Raw genomic sequence first — 18,320 nt, 5'->3', positions numbered from 1 at the left:
AGAAATAAGCTATGGAGCTCGTGATTTGATGCAAACGGAAGCTCGACTTATATTATTATTTTTCGTTCATTGTTCAACTTCTGATCTTTTAAGTATCTTGCTGGGCCATCAGCATAGTCTAATTCTATATTAACCACCATAATTGAGTAATGAGCTAAAGAACCTGCAATATAGTAATTCTACATAGGATTCTAGTGTTTCACCCAGAATCAGAATCAGAACAATAACGAACACACAGAGGACAAAGAGAACACAGACAACCCAATCAGGTATTTCCAATAGGTCTTATGGCTTCAGGTTTGATGCTTAATTAAGTTTTATGTAGTTAGACTGTCAGATGACAAATACCTACGCTCTATCCTCAAAAGAAGATTATGCTCATTTGAACAAAGAATTGCAGTTGCAGCACCAAACATTCATGGATATGTACCAGGGACCCGCATAATTTTTAACACCATCAGTTGGCTGTCTGTATGCCTCCTGTAGATCCATACACAATCAAAGCCAATAGAGGTGCATGTCAGCATACATGAAGACAATGTTGTACAGCTACCAAAACACGTTTAAGTTCTGTTAAATAGGCAAATTAACCAGACATTCGGCACTGAAAAGGCCCGCATCATCCGAATTTCATCCATCAAGTTCAAGGATCTTGCAAGGAGTGAAGTAATAGCATTAGTTCATAAGCCCAATTCAGTCCCATAAGTTTATCCTCTCAAACAACATATCTTGATTGAAGCAAAAGCTTAAATAATCATACACTAGAAGGTGTCAAGTTACACAGTTCACAAAATGGTGATATACATTAAAATGAACACAGTTCAAACACTTGATCTTCACGATGTGACAAGTTATTTCTGTTTCTTCATTGATACAACTGCTCTTTTCTTTTCAAAAGCACTAGTTCTGCTTTCTAAATCATCNTCTACATGGAATTGTTGAATACCAGTACAAAGAAAATTGTTGATTGCTTGTTCAAGCTTGTTTTATACTTTACTTAAGCCGCAATATTGCACTAAATTCTTCACATTTTTAAACTCTGAAATTATGAATATATTAAATAAAAAATAATCTATTTATTGGGACAGAAATAAGCTATGGAGCTCGTGATTTGATGCAAACGGAAGCTCGACTTATATTATTATTTTTCATTCATTGTCCAACTTCTGATCTTTGAGGTATCTTGCTGGGCCATCAGCATAGTCTAATTCTATATTAACCACCATAATTGAGTAATGAGCTAAAGAACCTGCAATATTTCTACATATGATTCTAGTGTTTCACCCACAATCAGAATCAGAACAATAACGAACACACAGAGGACAAAGAGAACACAGACAACCCAATTAGGTCTTTTCAATAGGTCTTATGGCTTCAGGTTTGATGCTTAATTAAGTTTTATGTAGTTAGACTGTCAGATGACAAATACCTACGCTCTATCCTCAAAAGAAGATTATGCTCATTTGAACAAAGAATTGCAGTTGCAGCACCAAACATTCATGGATATGTACCAGGGACCCGCATAATTTTTAACACCATCAGTTGGCTGTCTGTATGCCTCCTGTAGATCCATACACAATCAAAGCCAATAGAGGTGCATGTCAGCATTCATGAAGACAATGTTGTACAGCTACCAAAACACGTTTAAGTTCTGTTAAATAGGCAAATTAACCAGACATTCGGCACTGAAAAGGCCCGCATCATCCGAATTTCATCCATCAAGTTCAAGGATCTTGCAAGGAGTGAAGTAATAGCATTAGTTAATAAGCCCAATTCAGTCCCACAAGTTTATCCTCTCAAACAACATATCTTGATTGAAGCAAAAGCTTAAATAATCATACACTAGAAGGTGTCAAGTTACACAGTTCACAAAATGGTGATATACATTAAAATGAACACAGTTCAAACACTTGATCTTCACGATGTGACAAGTTATTTCTGTTTCTTCATTGATACAACTGCTCTTTTCTTTTCAAAAGCACTAGTTCTGCTTTCTAAATCATCTTCATCATCATCATCATCATGATGCCCGTCTTTAGCAGACAGCATTGACTCCTCAGCATTTTTTGCTGCTTTTCTTTTGCGAGCATCCAGCCTGGCATGCAACTTTCTTTCAACTGGATCATTTGAAGGTTGAAATTTGGATTTGAGTGAAACTTTTGCACCTAGTCCAAGCCTACAAAAACAAGCATAATAGTTCTAACAAAGAGCTTTTGATCATGCAATAAAGCCAGGGTGAACTATACAAAGATTGTTATATGACCTAGAAGGTCGGCCTTCTGATTCTACTTTGGTTGGTTCATCCTCTTCAACTTTAGTCATATTGTTAACCCATTGCTCAGCCTGCGCATCAACAATGTCAAGCACAAAGAAAAGGTGAAGATTTCAGTATAGGCAAATGTATACAGTAAATACCAGTGAATCCATGCACTCTCCACGGAATTCAGCATAACCCACTTCCAGACAAGACTAATACTGCTGTTCTTCAGATAACATTGAAATTTATAATGCTCTTCTAGAAGGAAAAGGAAGACATCTTCCAAATGTCCCAAAAACCTAGGCACAATTTCTAAGCCTAAATGAGCATCTGGTAGTATAAATCCAAATTAACATGTACACCGTCATATCATTCATCATCAAAGTCCTCATTATGCTCAATCATAAAAATCAAGTAACACTTATAAAATAAGAAAAAAATCAATGTTGAAATAAATACATATATATTTCCACAACTTAAGTGTCACTGTCTTCTGCACAGGAAGAGAATTCTTGTGAGTCCAACCATCACAAATTCATTACAAGTAATCAGTTCAATTGGGGCGCAAACCCAGAAGCTAAACATGCCATCGAATAAAACACCAAAACTCATTCTTCAAAACCTAATGGAGCAAAAAAGAAGAAAAAAAAAAATACCAATTTCAATGCTTCATCTGATTTAAAAATCTGGGGAGGCCCAGTCTTTACTTGTGTCTCCGAGCTCATTGTACCACCTTTGCAACTTCCTCACTTTATGGCTTCAAAAATGATCCTACAAAGTCACATATAGACAAATTTTCAAACACTTTCCCTGCAACCCACGAAATCAACACAAATTCTTGAAATGCTTCGACACTGTTTAATTTCACTAACAAAAGAGGAAAATATTATTTTCAATTCCTAATATTTATGGACTCCCCATATAGGATTTCATTACCACAACACATTAATATACACAAGATATGATTCTACATAAAGTTCTCAACAATAGAAAACGTTTCCCAAAAAAATCTGAAAATGATCGCGGGGTTGTCACCGGCGAAACATCACAAACAAAAAAAACACCAAACGGCCTACAAAATCACAATACTCAAAAAATTTCATAAACAAATAATTTGACTGTAACCATAAGTTGATATTTCCTTTTCAAAATATATTTTCGTTTGAATAGGAAAAAATCAAACAAATTAAAAATTTCAAACAAATCAAACATCGGGAAAGTGCTAACATGGCTTTAACGTTGCCACCACTTCGTCGCAGTTCACTCAACCCACCACCACCACAACCGCATTCGCCATCACATGTCATCAACGTGATGCTTTTGTAATTGCATCGACGGCTTTCTTTTGTGACGCTGCATCATCGGTGTTGAGTGAAGTGGATTGGCGGCTACGGCGGTGTTGTACAAAAATTGATCAACGGTGGAGGTGAAATTTTGTTGCCGTTAGAGTGTAAGGGAAGATTAATTCAGAATACATAAGGGCATTTATCATTGTTGCTTGTTAGAAGTCTATACAGTAGGACCTTGACAAAGTAGACCAAAACCCCAGTGACTCCTGACCGTATGAGATGCAATTTACTGAGTAATTAAAAGTGAGAGATTCGAAGAATATTGAGTATCTGAGTTATGAAAGCCAACTAAATTACCTAAAACTGCAGAGCTGTTGGTGTAGCAGATCACCAATAAAGGCCCTAAGAGTGTTTTTGGATTTGGTTTTATTATTGATTTTGAAGGGTAAATTTTTATTTTTAAAATAATAATAAAGAAAATAAATAAGGCCATACATGCCTTATCAAGCAAAACCCTAAATCAGGAGGATGAACATGATGGGAAAAAGTTAAATTAAAATAGCCAAACAAGACATTATCTCCTTTGGAGTCAAACTACGGACAGGACATAAATAATACTTCTTGTGTGTTAACTCCCTCCTTTTGGTGCTCCCACTACTCCTTCCGTCAAACCGTCAAACTTTGTATCATTGTGTCTTTACAATTATGGACATCATTTTACCCTAATTTCTATATTTCAGTTTAAATTAATCATTTTTTATTATACCATTTAAATCAGATTTCTATTTTGAAAAATTATTTTTTTAATTAATTCAGTTTTATTTTACTGTAAATATTTAACTACTGAATTGACATCTATGACCTTAATTAGAAACAAGGTCTGATTATTTGATAATTGTTTTTGTTAGTTTTCTATGTAATTATTACAAGATGTAGAAGGGCAAAACAGACCAAACGGATGGAGTAACAAAAATAAATAATTTTTAATCAGTAGATCACTCTCCTCCCTTTTATTCTTTTAAGCGCAGGAAGCAACAGAGGCATCATCATCTTCGTCATCAGCAAAGCTAAAAAGAGTCAAAGTCCCCAAAGCCCGAGACTCTTCTCTTCGATAACCCTAAAATTATTTTCTCTAATACTGTACCTCTCAAATTTTTCAATCCAAAAATCTTTCAAGGTACGCCCTTTACTTGTCTTTCTCTCTAGCAATCTAAATCTTTCTTTTGTCCCATTCTATCCTACACTTATTCTTCTAATTTATGGCTTTGCCATCAAAACCCTAGTTTTACTGCTACGCTCAAACCCTAATCTGGAGTATGTTAATAACTTGTTTCTTGCATCTGAACCCTAAAATTAGAGTTCGGCATAAACCCTAATTTTTGTATGTGTTGAAATTACAAATTAGGATGCTTTTGGTTATAGATTTGGTAATTTACTGTTTATATTCGTTTTAGTACGATAGAAGATGTAATTATGATGTAATTTGCTTGGCGATTCACTAGATTTGTTTTGGTTATATGTGGATGCGGTGCCATTTATTGTCGTTTTTTAAAATTATTTTTTTTCGTTTCGTTTTGGTTTTGAACTGATTTGGCTGCTTGGGTTTGTTATCGTGGGAGGGGAAATGCTAGGGCTGAGTTATTGGTGGTAGTTTCATGGTTAATGTTTGCAGATCAAAGTGATTTGATTAATCTTTGTTGCTGTTTTGCATTCTAGTTGAAACTTCTATATTGTTAAACTTTTGAACATCTTGTTTTTCTGGTTCGAAAGTTTATTGCTTTATTCCTTTTGTTTCTAATTTGGTATTTTGGCATTTCAAAACTTAGGTTTATGTGTTGTGTTGTGTTGTGGAAATTTGAAGTTTTTGTTTACGGGGAGGTTCAACATTTTACTACAGTGTTTGTTTATTTCTATTAAGTTTAGATGTCCGACAATTCGGAAAAATTGGGTTATATATTGATTAGTTCAACTCCAAATTATTGGGGCGGGTTTGTATCCAATATTTTGGCGTTTGCATTTAAAATTTTATTAATGTTATTACTCCGAACTTTTGGCGGCTTCTAACTTTTCCTTGAGGGCTTAAAATAAAACTTTAGCGTATTAGGTAATATTTTATATTTTGGCGGTTTAGAGTAACAAAATTGATTTATCCCCCAAATTCTTGACATTGTATATATTTAGTACAGCTTCAAAATAAATTAAACAAGTAAAATATAAGAAAGTTGTTGGTTTCAAGTTTCAACTTTGTGATACACTATATTGGTTATTTATGGTATTCTCTGTCGTTTATTCCCTATTTCCCTACTTGATCACTTTTTTGTTCGAGATATATTGTTTTGAACTCTTCTTGATAGTTCAGAATTCTGCTATTCATGTGCAGCATTGGCTATCATTTCTTGTTTCATGCTGATGAGCTAAAAATTTGTCGTTTTGGATAAATGCAGTATATCTATTCACATTCTGTCACTGTTGAGGGAGTTGTATCGCATTAACCAAGAGATATTAAATGCTTGAGGTGATAGAATTGACTTCTTTGTTGTTGTATCCAACTATTATTCCATTTTGTATACCAAAAAGGATTCTACTTTATAGCTCACATGGTGATCTTGCTTGGTTAGCTATAACATGCGGATCACTTTTTAATGTGGTTTTGCTTTTACAGCTTCTTGTAGTTTGTTGATGCTGAAAGCAGCATGCCGGTGATAGTTGGGAGAAATGCAACGGTATCATCCTACCAACTGCACTAGTGCTGTTAATAACAGTGCAATAGGTGGGGCATCAGCTAGGGATGCTTCCCGAACTGATTCATCTTCGCTGTCTTCTAACTTCCCTGTAAATTCTAGGTAATGGTTACATAAAGTTTGCTTACTTATGCCTCAAATAGGTCTTGATGAGTTGCTTGGTCCTCTCTTTCCCTCAGTAACCTATAATTTTTTTTATCTAAGGCAATTCTTTATTTTTGAAAGCTTGGGGATCATAGGCTATTTATTTATTTTTTCTTTGCAAGACAGTTTTTAAGTGACAAAGGTCGTTCCCACATAATGAAGTGAATTTTTCTCAATTTTGCAGGCGGTCAAATTCGTTAACACCATACAAGTTGAAGTGTGATAAAGAACCTTTGAATTCCAGGTAATTTCTGTAAAACTGTAGCATTTTTATTTTTTTTGTATTAGTTAATTTTGCCCCCTGTGGAACTATTTAACATAGAAATCACAGAATGGAGTTAAGAGCTTGCAAGTAGCAGTAAGTACCTAGGTGTAGTAGTTTTTGGTTTTGGTAATTTGCTTCTTAATCACATTATCTTATGTTGCTGGGTAATTTCTCTTATCCATTTTTTAATTTGTCATAATTCTATCCTCAGGCTTGGGCCACCCGATTTTCACCCTCAAACTCCAAATTGCCCCGAGGAGACTCTCTCTGGAGAATATGTGCAGAATGGATACAAGGAGACTGTTGAAGGACTTGAGGTATGCTCTTAGAATCCACTTATTCTTGTTAGATTTTCAAGTTGCAGCATTCAGATGTTATTGTTTTATTTTTGATTTGTTAAATTGTTAGTCATCTTTGTCTGACCTTTTTTTCCCAGTTTACCATTATTTGATATTTTGTCACAACTTAAGGAGAAATCTTGTTTCTTGCCTCCAATATGCTCAAGTTCCTTGAGATTTTTTTCATAGTTTTAAGCCACACTAATATGGGCATAAGCATAAGTTAGTCTGAATAAATTGGTCCTTTGATGTGTTTATTAAAGGAACATTATATTGTCTTTTGTCTGGAGAAGCATTTAATTTAGTCAGAACAAATAGGTCCCTTGGTGTATCGTGCAAGGAATATAATCATCTAAGCATGTTTCACTTGCAAAATATTGATGATGAGAGCACATATGTGTCACCCTTGGTGGTTATAATCTAACTTGGTTTTATATGCTGGACAGGAAGTCAGGGAGATTTCACTGTCTCAGGTTCCAATTTTTAATAAGCCTGTTGTCCTGAAGTGCAGAGAGGTGAATGACTTGATTTATGGGGCTAGGACGGCCTTTTGAAGTTCTGCTACTTTCTCCATGTTGGATTGTAATCTTATGGAAAATGCTTAGCGGTTTGCCTGATTGTTAACTATTTGCTATTATCTGCAGGCAATCAGAAAATGTCTAAGGGCCATTAATGAATCTCGAGCTCAAAAGCGTAAGGTGATGCTTTGATCGTTTTCTAATCACTCTTAAGTTTTTTGGGAAGTTTCTTCGCCGGAAAAACATATATATATTCAAACCTGTCTCCCACGTCTGCTTTTGTACTTTTTCTTGAACCATTGTGTACCTTTACAGGGTTATTCTATAATTTCATTTTCTGAGATACATTTATGGATATAGTTATGGAATATGCATATGCATCTATATGGAAGTTCTAAATGGTGGTCATGGAAATTGAAGCTATACGCTTATTTTTTCAATAACAGGCTGGTCAAGTTTATGGCGTGCCTCTTTCTGGTTCACTTTTATCTAAGCCTGGTGCCTATCCTGAGCAGAGGCAATGTGGTGAAGATTTCAAGAAGAAATGGATTGAGGTATGAGTTTTATACTCGGTTTTTATCTAATAATTTCTTTCTTCGTACCTAATTATTTATGTTTCAATAATTTAAAATTTTCCTTTTTTTTTCCATTATAGGGTTTATCACAACAACATAAACGATTACGTTCTTTGTCCGACCATGTTCCTCATGGTTATAGGAAAAGATCCTTATTCGAAGTACTTATTCGAAATAATGTTCCATTGCTGAGAGCAACTTGGTTTATCAAAGTAACTTATCTTAATCAGGTATAGATGCTTGGTTTGTCGAGGAAAATTATCGAATTCATTTAATTAAACCTGGCTTTCTCTTTTCTTTTTAATATGTATATTTTTATGTATTGGAAGGCAGCACATTATGGTTGTATTTTTTCAGGTCCGTCCCAGTTCAGCTAATATTTCTTCTGGGGCTCCTGACAAAAGTCAGCTGTCTCGCACTGAGCTCTGGACAAAAGATGTTATTGATTACTTGCAATACCTCCTGGATGAGTTCATCACAAGAAATAATTCTCATTCTACTCAACACTCCAGAGATCGATCCCCACAAGTGCTTTATGCTGGGTCTGTTTTGCAAAGGAGTGATCCAGCAGCAGTTGTTGATGGTGAGGAGCCTTCCCTGCATTTTAAATGGTGGTATGTGGTGCGGCTTGTGCAATGGCACCATGCAGAAGGGCTGCTTCTTCCTTCTCATATTATCGACTGGGTTCTAAACCAACTGAAGGTATTTTCTTTTTGGTATGCTTATTTTATTTTACGTTTTAGTTTTGGGTAAGACATGGTCTGTGCTCTAATGAAAAGTGTAATTTCTACTTTTTTTTGGGTTTTACATCTCTGGTTTTGATTTTCCTGTATGTGCAGTTTCAGGAGAAAGAATTGCTTGAGATTTTGCAGTTGGTATTGCCTATTATTTATGGTGTTTTAGAAACTATTGTATTATCGCAAACATATGTACGGTCCCTTGTTGGAATAGCTATTCATCTTATTCGTGAACCTTCGCCTGGTGGATCCGATCTTGTAGATAATTCTCGGAGGGCATATACAATGTCTGCTTTAGCTGAGATGCTTCGATATCTAATACTGGCTGTACCTGATACATTTGTTGCATTAGATTGTTTCCCATTACCACCTTGTGTAGTATCGTATGCAGTAAGTGATGGAAATTTTATGTCAAAGGCATCTGAAGATGCAGGAAAGATAAAGAATAGCTCAACTGATGTTGCTTGTGTGGTTAGATGGAAAGGGGTTGATGCTCAGTATCAATCCTTTTCCTTTGATCGTGTCATTTCTGCCATTCAGAGACGTGCGGATAATCTTGCAAAGGGTGCTAGCCCTGGCTACCCTGGTCACAGTGTTGCTAAAGCTGTACAGGCCTTGGATAAAACACTTCTGCAAGGAGATGTCAGAGGGGCTTATAAATATCTTTTTGAAGATCTTCGTGATGGAGCTGTTGATGAAGGTTGGATGGCGGAAGTCAGTCCATGCTTAAGATCATCGCTGAAGTGGATTGGGGCTGTAAGCTTGTCCTTTGTTTGCTCTGTATTCTTCCTTTGTGAGTGGGCAACATGTGATTTCAGAGATTTTCGAACTGCCCCACTGCAAGAAGTTAAGTTCACTGGTAGAAAAGATTTTTCACAAATATATGTTGCTATTCGATTGTTGAAGCTAAAGATAAGAGATTTGCATACTTCACCACGACTCAAGTCTGAGAGCGTTGCAAAATTTCCCAACCAGCAGAATAGTTATACTGGGAGGAAATTTTTGGGAAGTGGATATGAAATAAAAAATGTGAAACGTTTGGATGGAATGAGAATACACTCATCAGACATTTTTGAAAGTCCTGGTCCTTTACATGATATCATTGTATGTTGGATTGATCAACATGAAGTTCACAAAGGAGAGGGTGTCAAGCGCCTTCAGCATTTCATATGTGAACTTGTACGGTCTGGCATTTTTTACCCGCAGGCATATGTGAGGCAGCTGATAGTTAGTGGAATTTTGGATAAGAATGGTCCTATGGTTGACCTGGACAGAAGGAGGAGACACCATCGAATTCTGAAGCAGCTGCCTGGATTGTTTCTGCGTGATGCTTTAGAAGAGGCAAGGATTGCTGAAGGACCTCAACTTGTAGACGCCATGAATATTTACTCAAATGAGCGTTGTGTTGTACTTCGTGAGCTTCTTGGTGGTCAATATCACAATGTGAATGTATCCTCTCAGAAGCTAAAGTCTAATCAGACCCATGGAAGAGAGGGTATTGCTCCTGCTAGAGCTGATCAGTGGAAAACTTTCCGGTCTTGTTCTAGTAAATCTTCTGGTAAAAATGTGAAGAGTGATGCTGACATTGAAGAACTGAAGACTTCCATTTCAGTTCTGCTGCAGCTCCCAAGTTCATCGGCTACATCTGTAGACACAGGACTGGATGAATCTCAAGGGAGTGTGAAAAGGCCTTTGGGAACAGCAGGCAACAAAATGGATCCATCAGAAGGTACACCTGGATGTGAAGATTGTAAACGTGCAAAGAGACAAAAGTTAAGTGAGGAAAGGAGTTCATTTCTTCAAATGGCTTCACCAATTCAATCTGATGATGAAGATATGTGGTGGGTGAGGAAGGGACCCAAACCCATAGAGTCATTCAAAGTTGATCCACCACTTAAGTCAACCAAGCAGGTGTCTAGAGGTCGGCAGAAGACCGTGCGCAGAACTCAAAGTCTTGCTCAGATAGCAGCTGCTAGGATTGAGGGTAGCCAGGGAGCATCAACAAGTCATGTATGTGACAGTAAGGTAAACTGTCCTCACCATAGGACTGGAACAGAAGGAGAAACTCTTAAGTCTATGGATGGGGTCAGGACTACCCATTATGGAGATATTGTTTCAATTGGAAAGGCTTTAAAGCAACTGCGTTTTGTAGAAAAGAGGACAATCACAGTTTGGTTGGTATCTGTGGTTGGGCAGCTTGTTGAAGATTCTGAGAAGACTGCTGCCAAGGTTGGCCAATTTAGTAGGTCTTACGTTCCTGTTGATGATAGAAGCTCTATACGGTGGAGGCTTGGTGAGGATGAGCTGTCTGCTCTGCTGTATTTTATGGATGCTTGTAATGACTTAGTTTCTGCTGCCAAATTTCTTCTTTGGTTGCTGCCAAAGGTTCTTAGTAGTCCCAGTTCAACAATACACAGTGGAAGGAATATTCTGATGCTTTCACGGAATGCTGAAAACCATGTCTGTGAAGTGGGGGAGGCATTTCTGTTATCATCAATTCGCAGGTGCAGTCTCAATTGTATTTATTAATTCAACAGTTCCTTTTTGACATGTCTATCTTTGGAATTTGATTTATGCTTTGTTTGCTTTTGTGTGCAAATGCTTGGTTTTCGTTGCCTCGCTATCTGTTTAATTTTCTTCCTTGTTGGTTTGATTTTAGTGGCTGACTTGTTAGAGCTCTTTCATCTGTAATAACCATTACAATTTTACAGCATTTGTTTTGGATGCTTGTATAGTTTTTTGAATTTATAGTACTTTCTTTCATCTGTAGGAATATTTTTCAAGAGTTTTGATAAATTCTGCTCGTGTCTGTAATAAGCAAATATATTTTGCCTTTAAAAGTTGTCTTTTCTGAATTATTTATCTAGTTTCCTTTTTTATCTGTTGTGTCATGAATTGGCTTTGATGTCTATATGTTTGGCACAGAGATTCAATGAATATCAATTTTTGTTTGTGTCTTATATGTGTAATGATGTATTTGTTCCAGGTATGAGAACATACTTATTGCAACAGATCTTATTCCTGAAGCCTTGTCAGCAACAATGCATCGTGCTGCAGCAGTTATGACCTCTAATGGAAGAGTTTCTGGTTCAGCGGCCTATGGGTATGCAAGGTATCTGCTAAAGAAATACAACAATGTGGCCAGTGTCATTGAATGGGAGAAAAATTTTAAGTCAACATGTGATAAGAGACTCCTTTCTGAGCTTGAATCCGGACGATCTCTGGATGGAGAGTTTGGATTTCCGCTTGGTGTCCCACCAGGAGTTGAAGATCTTGATGATTATTTCCGTCAAAAAATAAGCGGTGGCCGAGTATCAAGAGTGGGTTTGAGTATGAAAGATGTTGTGCAACGGCATATGGATGATGCCTTTCACTATTTCTTAGAAAAAGAGAGAAAACACTTGGCAGCTGGTTCACCGAAAGGACCTGCCATAGAAAAATCAGATGAGGAATTTCAGGTCGCCCAACAAATAATAATTGGATTGATGGAGTGCATTAGGCAGACCGGTGGTGCTGCTCAGGAAGGAGATCCATCTTTGGTGTCATCTGCAGTTTCTGTCATTGTTGGTAATGTAGGACCGATTATGGCAAAAATACATGATTTTCCGGCTGGAAGCAATTATCAAAATTATCCATCTACTACAGGTTCCTTAAACTTTGCTAGGCGCCTTTTGCGAATACACATTACTTGCTTATGCTTACTTAAGGAAGCTCTTGGAGAGCGTCAAAGCCGGGTATTTGAGATAGCTCTTGCAACGGAAGCTTCTTGTGCTCTTGCTGGAGTTTTCTCTCCTGGAAAGGCTTCTCGTGGTCAGTTTCAATTGTCTCCTGAAGCCCATGATTCCAGTCCAAGTATGCCCAATGATATTTTAAATAATTCTTCAAAAGTAGTGCTAGGGAAAGCAACAAAAACTGTAGCTGCTATTTCTTCACTGATCATTGGTGCTGTTCTTCATGGAGTTACTAGCCTGGAAAGAATGGTTACTGTCTTTCGACTGAAGGAAGGGTTGGACGTAATTCAGTTTGTAAGGAGTACAAAGTCCACCTCTAATGGTAATGCCCGTTCAATTGGGACTTTTAAAGTGGACAACTCAATTGAAGTTTATGTGCATTGGTTTAGGCTGCTTGTGGGGAACTGCAGAACTGTATGTGATGGACTAGTTGTGGACCTTTTGGGTGAACCATCTATAGTAGCTCTTTCAAGGATGCAGAGAATTCTTCCTCTTAGCTTGGTCTTTCCACCTGCCTTTTTAATATTTGCCTTTGTTAGGTGGAAGGCATTAATTGTACATGGTAACCTTGCAAACCGTGAAGACATTCATCAGTTGTATCAATCTTTAACACTGGCGATTAGTGATGCCATAAGGCACTTGCCTTTCAGGGATGTTTTTCTGAGAGACAGTCAGAGTTTCTATGATCTTGTAGCTGCAGATTCCACTGATGCTGAGTTTGTAGCCATGCTAGAGTTGAATGGTTTGGACATGCTCTCGAAAGCCAAGGCATTTGTTCCTCTGCGTGCAAGGCTTTTTCTGAATTCTATCATTGATTGTAAAATGCCACATTTTGTATATAAACAGGATGACGTGAATCGGGGTTCTGGGCATGGTGATTCCAAAGGGCAACATGTAGAAAATGAAACAAAACTTTTGGATAAGCTTGTAAATGTATTGGATGCTCTGCAACCTGCAAAATTCCATTGGCAGTGGGTTGAGCTCAGGCTTCTTTTGAATGAACAAGCTCTCATTGAGAAAGTGGAGAACCATGATATGCCCTTAGCTGATGCCATCCGCTCATTGTCGCCTAGTCCTGAAAAAGCTGCTGCTTCTGAAAATGAGAACAATTTTATTGAGATAATCCTTACAAGGTTATTAGTTAGACCAGATGCTGCTCCCCTGTTCTCAGAATTAGTCCATCTCTTTGGGAGGTCACTGGAGGATTCAATGTTGTTGCAGGCTAAATGGTTCCTTGGGGGGCATGATGTTCTTTTTGGGCGGAAAACCATTAGACAGCGTCTCATAAATATTGCCGAGAGTAAAGGCCTTTCAACTAAAGCTCAGTTTTGGAAGCCTTGGGGTTGGTCTAATTCTGGTTGTGGTCCTTCGTTAAACAGGGGAGATAAGAAGTTGGAAGTTGCCTCACTTGAAGAAGGAGAGGTTGTTGATGAAGGCGTGGACTCAAAACGATATGGCAAAGGGTCAACACATATGCTTGATTCTGAGGGTATCATTACCAGCCAGCAGCATGTGACTGAGAGGGCATTCATTGAACTAGTTCTTCCTTGCATAGATCAAAGCTCTGATGACTCACGCCATACCTTTGCAAGTGATTTGATCAAGCAGTTGAATACCATTGAGCAACAAATAAATGCAGTAACTCGTGGAGCAAGTAAGCTGGCTGGATCAACTCCTTCCGGAATTGAAGGTCTTACAAATAAAAGCAATAATCGCAAAAGTATAAGAGGTGGAAGTCCTGGATTGGTTAGACGAGCAGCAGGTACAGCAGATTCTGCTCCACCCTCCCCTGGTGCTTTGCGAGCTTCTATGTCATTGCGGTTGCAGTTTCTTCTGAGATTGCTGCCTATCATATATGCAGATGGGTAATGATACAGTACTTGAACATGATATATTCTATGATTTTAATAATACTGAATGTAGGTTTATTTACCTTTTAATTTGTATGTGGAATATGTTATGACAAAGGATTGTTTATCAGATGGATTTTTGACCGTTGGTGCTGGTTGTGCTTGAAATTTACAACCATCATCTTTGAGTTGTAACAGCAGATAGAATTTTGGCTAAGCCTTCTGCTTGTTGAATTTGTCAGGGAGCCATCTGGACGGAACATGAGGCACATGCTTGCCACTGTAATTCTTCGCCTCCTTGGAAGTCGGGTTGTGCATGAGGATGCAGATCTCTCCTTTTATCCCATGCAGAGCTTTCAGTCTAAGAGGGAGATGGAGTCACCACCTGAAAATTCTTCTGTACCTTTGATGGACTTGTCTGGGGAAAGTCTGTTTGATCGGTTATTATTAGTCCTGCATGGGTTGTTGAGTAGTTGCCAACCAAGCTGGTTGAGGTCAAAGCCTGCATCCAAGTCAAGCAACTTGTCCAAGGATTCTTTTGGATTTGATCGTGAGATGGTGGAGAGTTTGCAGGTTTGTTCATTGTCTAAATACTTGAGTATACAGACATTATTCTTCATACTTTGAGACTTAACCATCTTTTGGTGGTATATTATGATATTTGCCTAGGAGCAAGTATTCTACACATTTTGCTTGAAGGATAAACTTTAGTTAGGTCTTTTATGATTTTGCACCTTTATCTGCAATCTTCTATCAGAAAATATGATTTTGAAGTTAAAGTCAATAAGTAACCATGATATTTACATCCTGATAAGCTGTCTACTGGTGCAGAATGACTTAGATCGCATGCGACTACCTGACACAATTAGATGGCGTATCCAAGCTGCCATGCCGATATTACTACCTTCTGTGCGGTGCTCCATCACTTGCCAGCCTCCATCTGCCCCGGTTTCTGCTCTTGCTTCGCTTCAACCGAGCATCTCAATTTCCGGGGTATACCCTGGAAATTCAAACACACCTCAGAGAAATCCAGTGCCCTTGGCAAGAACTGCTGCTAACTCAGTGAAGTCCAAGACATTGCCATTGCAGCAGGATAATGATATGGAAGTTGATCCGTGGATACTCCTTGAAGATGGTGCAGGATCAGTTCCGTCTTCTAGTAACACTTCTGTAATAGGCAGTGGTGATCATGCTAATCTTCGAGCTGCCAGCTGGCTTAAAGGGGCCATAAGGGTGAGGCGCTCAGACCTCACATACATTGGTGCTGTGGATGATGATAGCTGATTTTAGGTTAACTTCATTTTTGATTTGGTCTGGAGTAAGCAAACCGCTCAACAGGTAAATCTATGTTCTCATTGCGCCTTCTCGCTTTTGGTGTTGATGGGAGCTGTTGAAAGGGGCGTCATTTTTGGAGAGAGAAGGGGTGGTCGACGTTGGGTCCCTGTGAAAAAATGTAAAGATGTGCTCACACGGCCATCTGCCCTGGTATTGGGCCTGCTTGACTGACTAACCCTTTGATCACCCCAATCTGGACCATGCACTAGCAGGTGTGGTTCGGAAACTTCGTTGTATATATAGAGATAAATTGTTTCACTTTACTGATTGGTCTCTGAGTAAAATATCTCAAGAATGAATGATATGTAGCTGTTTCATGCGCATCAATCTTGTAATTCATATGGGCATATCCCTCCTTTCCCTTGCTCATAATAAAATGTACTCACACACGCCGATTTCTCTAGGCATGCGTGTGCTCAAATTAGTATTATTTTTATCTAATATTGGCCATTGCTACTTGTTCATCGGATCCATGCTTTTGTGAAGTTGTTTGATTTATTTTTCTAGGAACTAATCTGTTTTTTATTTTTGTGTGTGGATATATCTGTTGAAGCAATGACGAAAGCAAGTGGTTTCCAACTATCACCGCTATAATACTTCAATATCAGGTTTAAATTCTAGTTCTTCCACATCTAGTTGCCGAACAAATTCACTTTGGATGGCATGAAAAAGGTGGTTTATGTTTCTTGATGCTTTAGCATGGAGCTTAGTCTCAATATGGTCGGTTGGATTTTCAACATAGGACCACCTGCTTCCTGTATTGACCCATCACAGGACATGCTTTATGCATGCCTCACTGATAAATGTAGCCTAATTCACGTCACGCCTTCTACCACTTGTCGGTTCATATCTCTACAAACAAAAGTTGGAATGGAATTTGGAAAAGTACATTACCAAACACATCCAATTTATATGGAATCATGATTGATATTTGTAAGATGAACTGTTTTGTCTCCAAAGGAATGACTTCAGAGTTTTCATTTAATTTTTAATTTTTATTTTTAAAATAAAAAAAATTAAGAAGAATTGAACTGTATTGTACGAAAGTAGATTTGAATTGTATTGTGCGATTGTAAAAGAGAACACGCTACATGTGACACTATTTTTTCACTATCTTATTCTAGAAAACCAAAAATGCATTTGTTTTAATATTCTTCAAAATTCAATCTTATTTTATTCAACTCAAAATATGAACAATTACATTTCTCAATAAATGTTTTAAAATTAATAAAAACACTCTCACCCACCTAGGCCACTATCACCCACCAACAGCCATCGCCGCCATTGCCACCATCAATCGTCGGTGCCATAACAATGCACAACCGATTGGATTTGACCGATCATGTCTGTTTGTTTCCAGCCAAATCTACCACGCATCTGATCGAAAACAGCTAGATCTACGGCCAAAGATCTAATTATCGTTTCGCCGTCAACGACCATATTTATGGCTGTAGATTTGGCTGAAGAAGGTCAGATCGACGCATGGCTAGCCAAATCCAGTCGGTCATGCGCTATCCTAGCGACGTTTGGCCACCGTCCAGCAGTGGTGGCCAACTACTGACAATAGTTGGGTGGGTGGAGGTATTTTTGTTAAGTTATAAACTTTTATTATGAGGGTGTTTAGTTAAATTAATAAACTTAGAGGGTTAAAAAAATTTAAATATTTTCAAAAAATGTACCAAAAACATTCTCATAATCTTATCATATTTTCCAAAAATCCTATTCAGAATAAAATGCTATTATAAAAACTAAATAAATGGAGCCAATAATATTTTGCTTACAATTGAGTCATATAAATAGACAAAAATTATATAAAATTTATGTAAAATGACTATTCTATCTTTTGTTTTTTCTCTGTTTGTATGACTCAATTGTAAGTATAAGTGTATAACATTGCTAGAAGAGTAAACGACTTGTTACCACTCAAGGTATAGCAAAATCCAAGGTTAGTACCCTTAGTTTAATAAATTTTAGATTTCCATCCTTAAATGAACGTCGTTAGGTTGTGACATTTAAGTAGAGGGGCTTTTACCAAATAGCCCTCAAACCTTCTTCTTTATCTCCCCTCCCCATCTTTACTGTCGTCGGCCTTTTGGCTGCCTCCTAACCGGTTTTCTTCACCAATCATGATAGGAACTCTTCCCCAACTTTTCTTGCACCTTCCCTTGCCCCGTTTAACCGAAAATTTGACTAGCTTCCTCCGTTTTCCAACATCCACTTCCTCATAGCGCGACTTCCGATCTTAGGCCAAACCGGCCTGAATTCCGGCATCGTTTGTACCACTCGACCCTACCATCTTCAATCCCTTGATCTCCCAAACAAAACTCCCAACCTTCTCAACCTTTTGAACCCACCATCGTCAGCCGCCACCCTCCCATTTGTGTCGCACGAACATTCCCCTTTTTCGGTTGATTCCGTCATAAAAAACCTTCCCTGAGACCACCATTGTGTTCACCGGCCAACCCCCATCAAAATCCCTATCATCTCCAACCATGGTAGCTGACCATTCACCAGCCACCACCCCACTTAGGGTTTCGCAA

General features: G+C 38.0%; 2 protein-coding genes across 7 annotated transcripts; one reads left to right on the top strand and one right to left on the bottom strand.

Moving 5' to 3' along the window:
* Positions 1-729: 729 nt before the first annotated feature.
* On the bottom strand, positions 730-4,204 carry LOC116134297. 4 transcript variants are annotated; one of them, XM_031419983.1, is made up of 5 exons: positions 3,904-4,117; positions 2,914-3,028; positions 2,264-2,343; positions 1,959-2,176; positions 730-877 (listed from the first exon to the last, which is right to left on the bottom strand). In XM_031419983.1, the coding sequence occupies exons 2-5, from the start codon at positions 2,980-2,982 to the stop codon at positions 852-854; spliced, it is 393 nt and encodes a 130-aa protein (XP_031275843.1). In that variant the 5' UTR covers positions 2,983-3,028; positions 3,904-4,117; the 3' UTR covers positions 730-851. The 4 variants fall into 4 exon arrangements, with proteins under 4 accessions (XP_031275843.1, XP_031275844.1, XP_031275842.1 ...); XM_031419984.1 differs by lacking the exons at positions 730-877; positions 3,904-4,117 and adding an exon at positions 4,125-4,204 and having other exon boundaries at positions 1,811-2,176; XM_031419982.1 differs by lacking the exon at positions 730-877 and having other exon boundaries at positions 1,811-2,176.
* A 370-nt stretch (positions 4,205-4,574) lies between these two features.
* On the top strand, positions 4,575-16,061 carry LOC116134285 (mediator of RNA polymerase II transcription subunit 12). Of its 3 annotated transcripts, none has more exons than XM_031419969.1 (14): positions 4,577-4,723; positions 5,991-6,061; positions 6,209-6,389; positions 6,616-6,675; positions 6,908-7,013; positions 7,481-7,549; positions 7,679-7,732; positions 7,999-8,106; positions 8,208-8,357; positions 8,485-8,829; positions 8,967-11,368; positions 11,851-14,460; positions 14,688-15,018; positions 15,277-16,061. In XM_031419969.1, the coding sequence occupies exons 3-14, from the start codon at positions 6,262-6,264 to the stop codon at positions 15,727-15,729; spliced, it is 6,816 nt and encodes a 2,271-aa protein (XP_031275829.1). In that variant the 5' UTR covers positions 4,577-4,723; positions 5,991-6,061; positions 6,209-6,261; the 3' UTR covers positions 15,730-16,061. The 3 variants fall into 3 exon arrangements, with proteins under 3 accessions (XP_031275830.1, XP_031275829.1, XP_031275828.1); XM_031419968.1 differs by having other exon boundaries at positions 4,587-4,723; positions 5,927-6,061; XM_031419970.1 differs by lacking the exon at positions 5,991-6,061 and having other exon boundaries at positions 4,575-4,723.
* Positions 16,062-18,320: the final 2,259 nt, after the last annotated feature.

Source organism: Pistacia vera, unplaced genomic scaffold, assembly GCF_008641045.1.
Source record: "Pistacia vera cultivar Batoury unplaced genomic scaffold, PisVer_v2 Contig284, whole genome shotgun sequence".
Lineage (NCBI taxonomy): Eukaryota > Viridiplantae > Streptophyta > Magnoliopsida > Sapindales > Anacardiaceae > Pistacia > Pistacia vera.
This window is presented reverse-complemented; position numbering and strand designations above follow the sequence as displayed.

Bases quoted from the DNA above. Each gene is read 5' to 3' on its own strand.
- LOC116134285 (XM_031419970.1), top strand. From the start codon at position 6,262: ATGCAACGGTATCATCCTACCAACTGCACTAGTGCTGTTAATAACAGT. The intron at 8,107-8,207 runs GTATGAGTTTTA...TTTCCATTATAG, and splicing joins TCAAGAAGAAATGGATTGAG to GGTTTATCACAACAACATAA. The intron at 15,019-15,276 runs GTTTGTTCATTG...CTACTGGTGCAG, and splicing joins AGATGGTGGAGAGTTTGCAG to AATGACTTAGATCGCATGCG.
- LOC116134297 (XM_031419984.1), bottom strand. From the start codon at position 2,982: ATGAGCTCGGAGACACAAGTAAAGACTGGGCCTCCCCAGATTTTTAAA. The intron at 2,344-2,913 runs GTATTTTTTTTT...GTTGATGCGCAG, and splicing joins CAGATGAAGCATTGAAATTG to GCTGAGCAATGGGTTAACAA. The intron at 2,177-2,263 runs GTCATATAACAA...TTGTTTTTGTAG, and splicing joins TCAGAAGGCCGACCTTCTAG to GCTTGGACTAGGTGCAAAAG.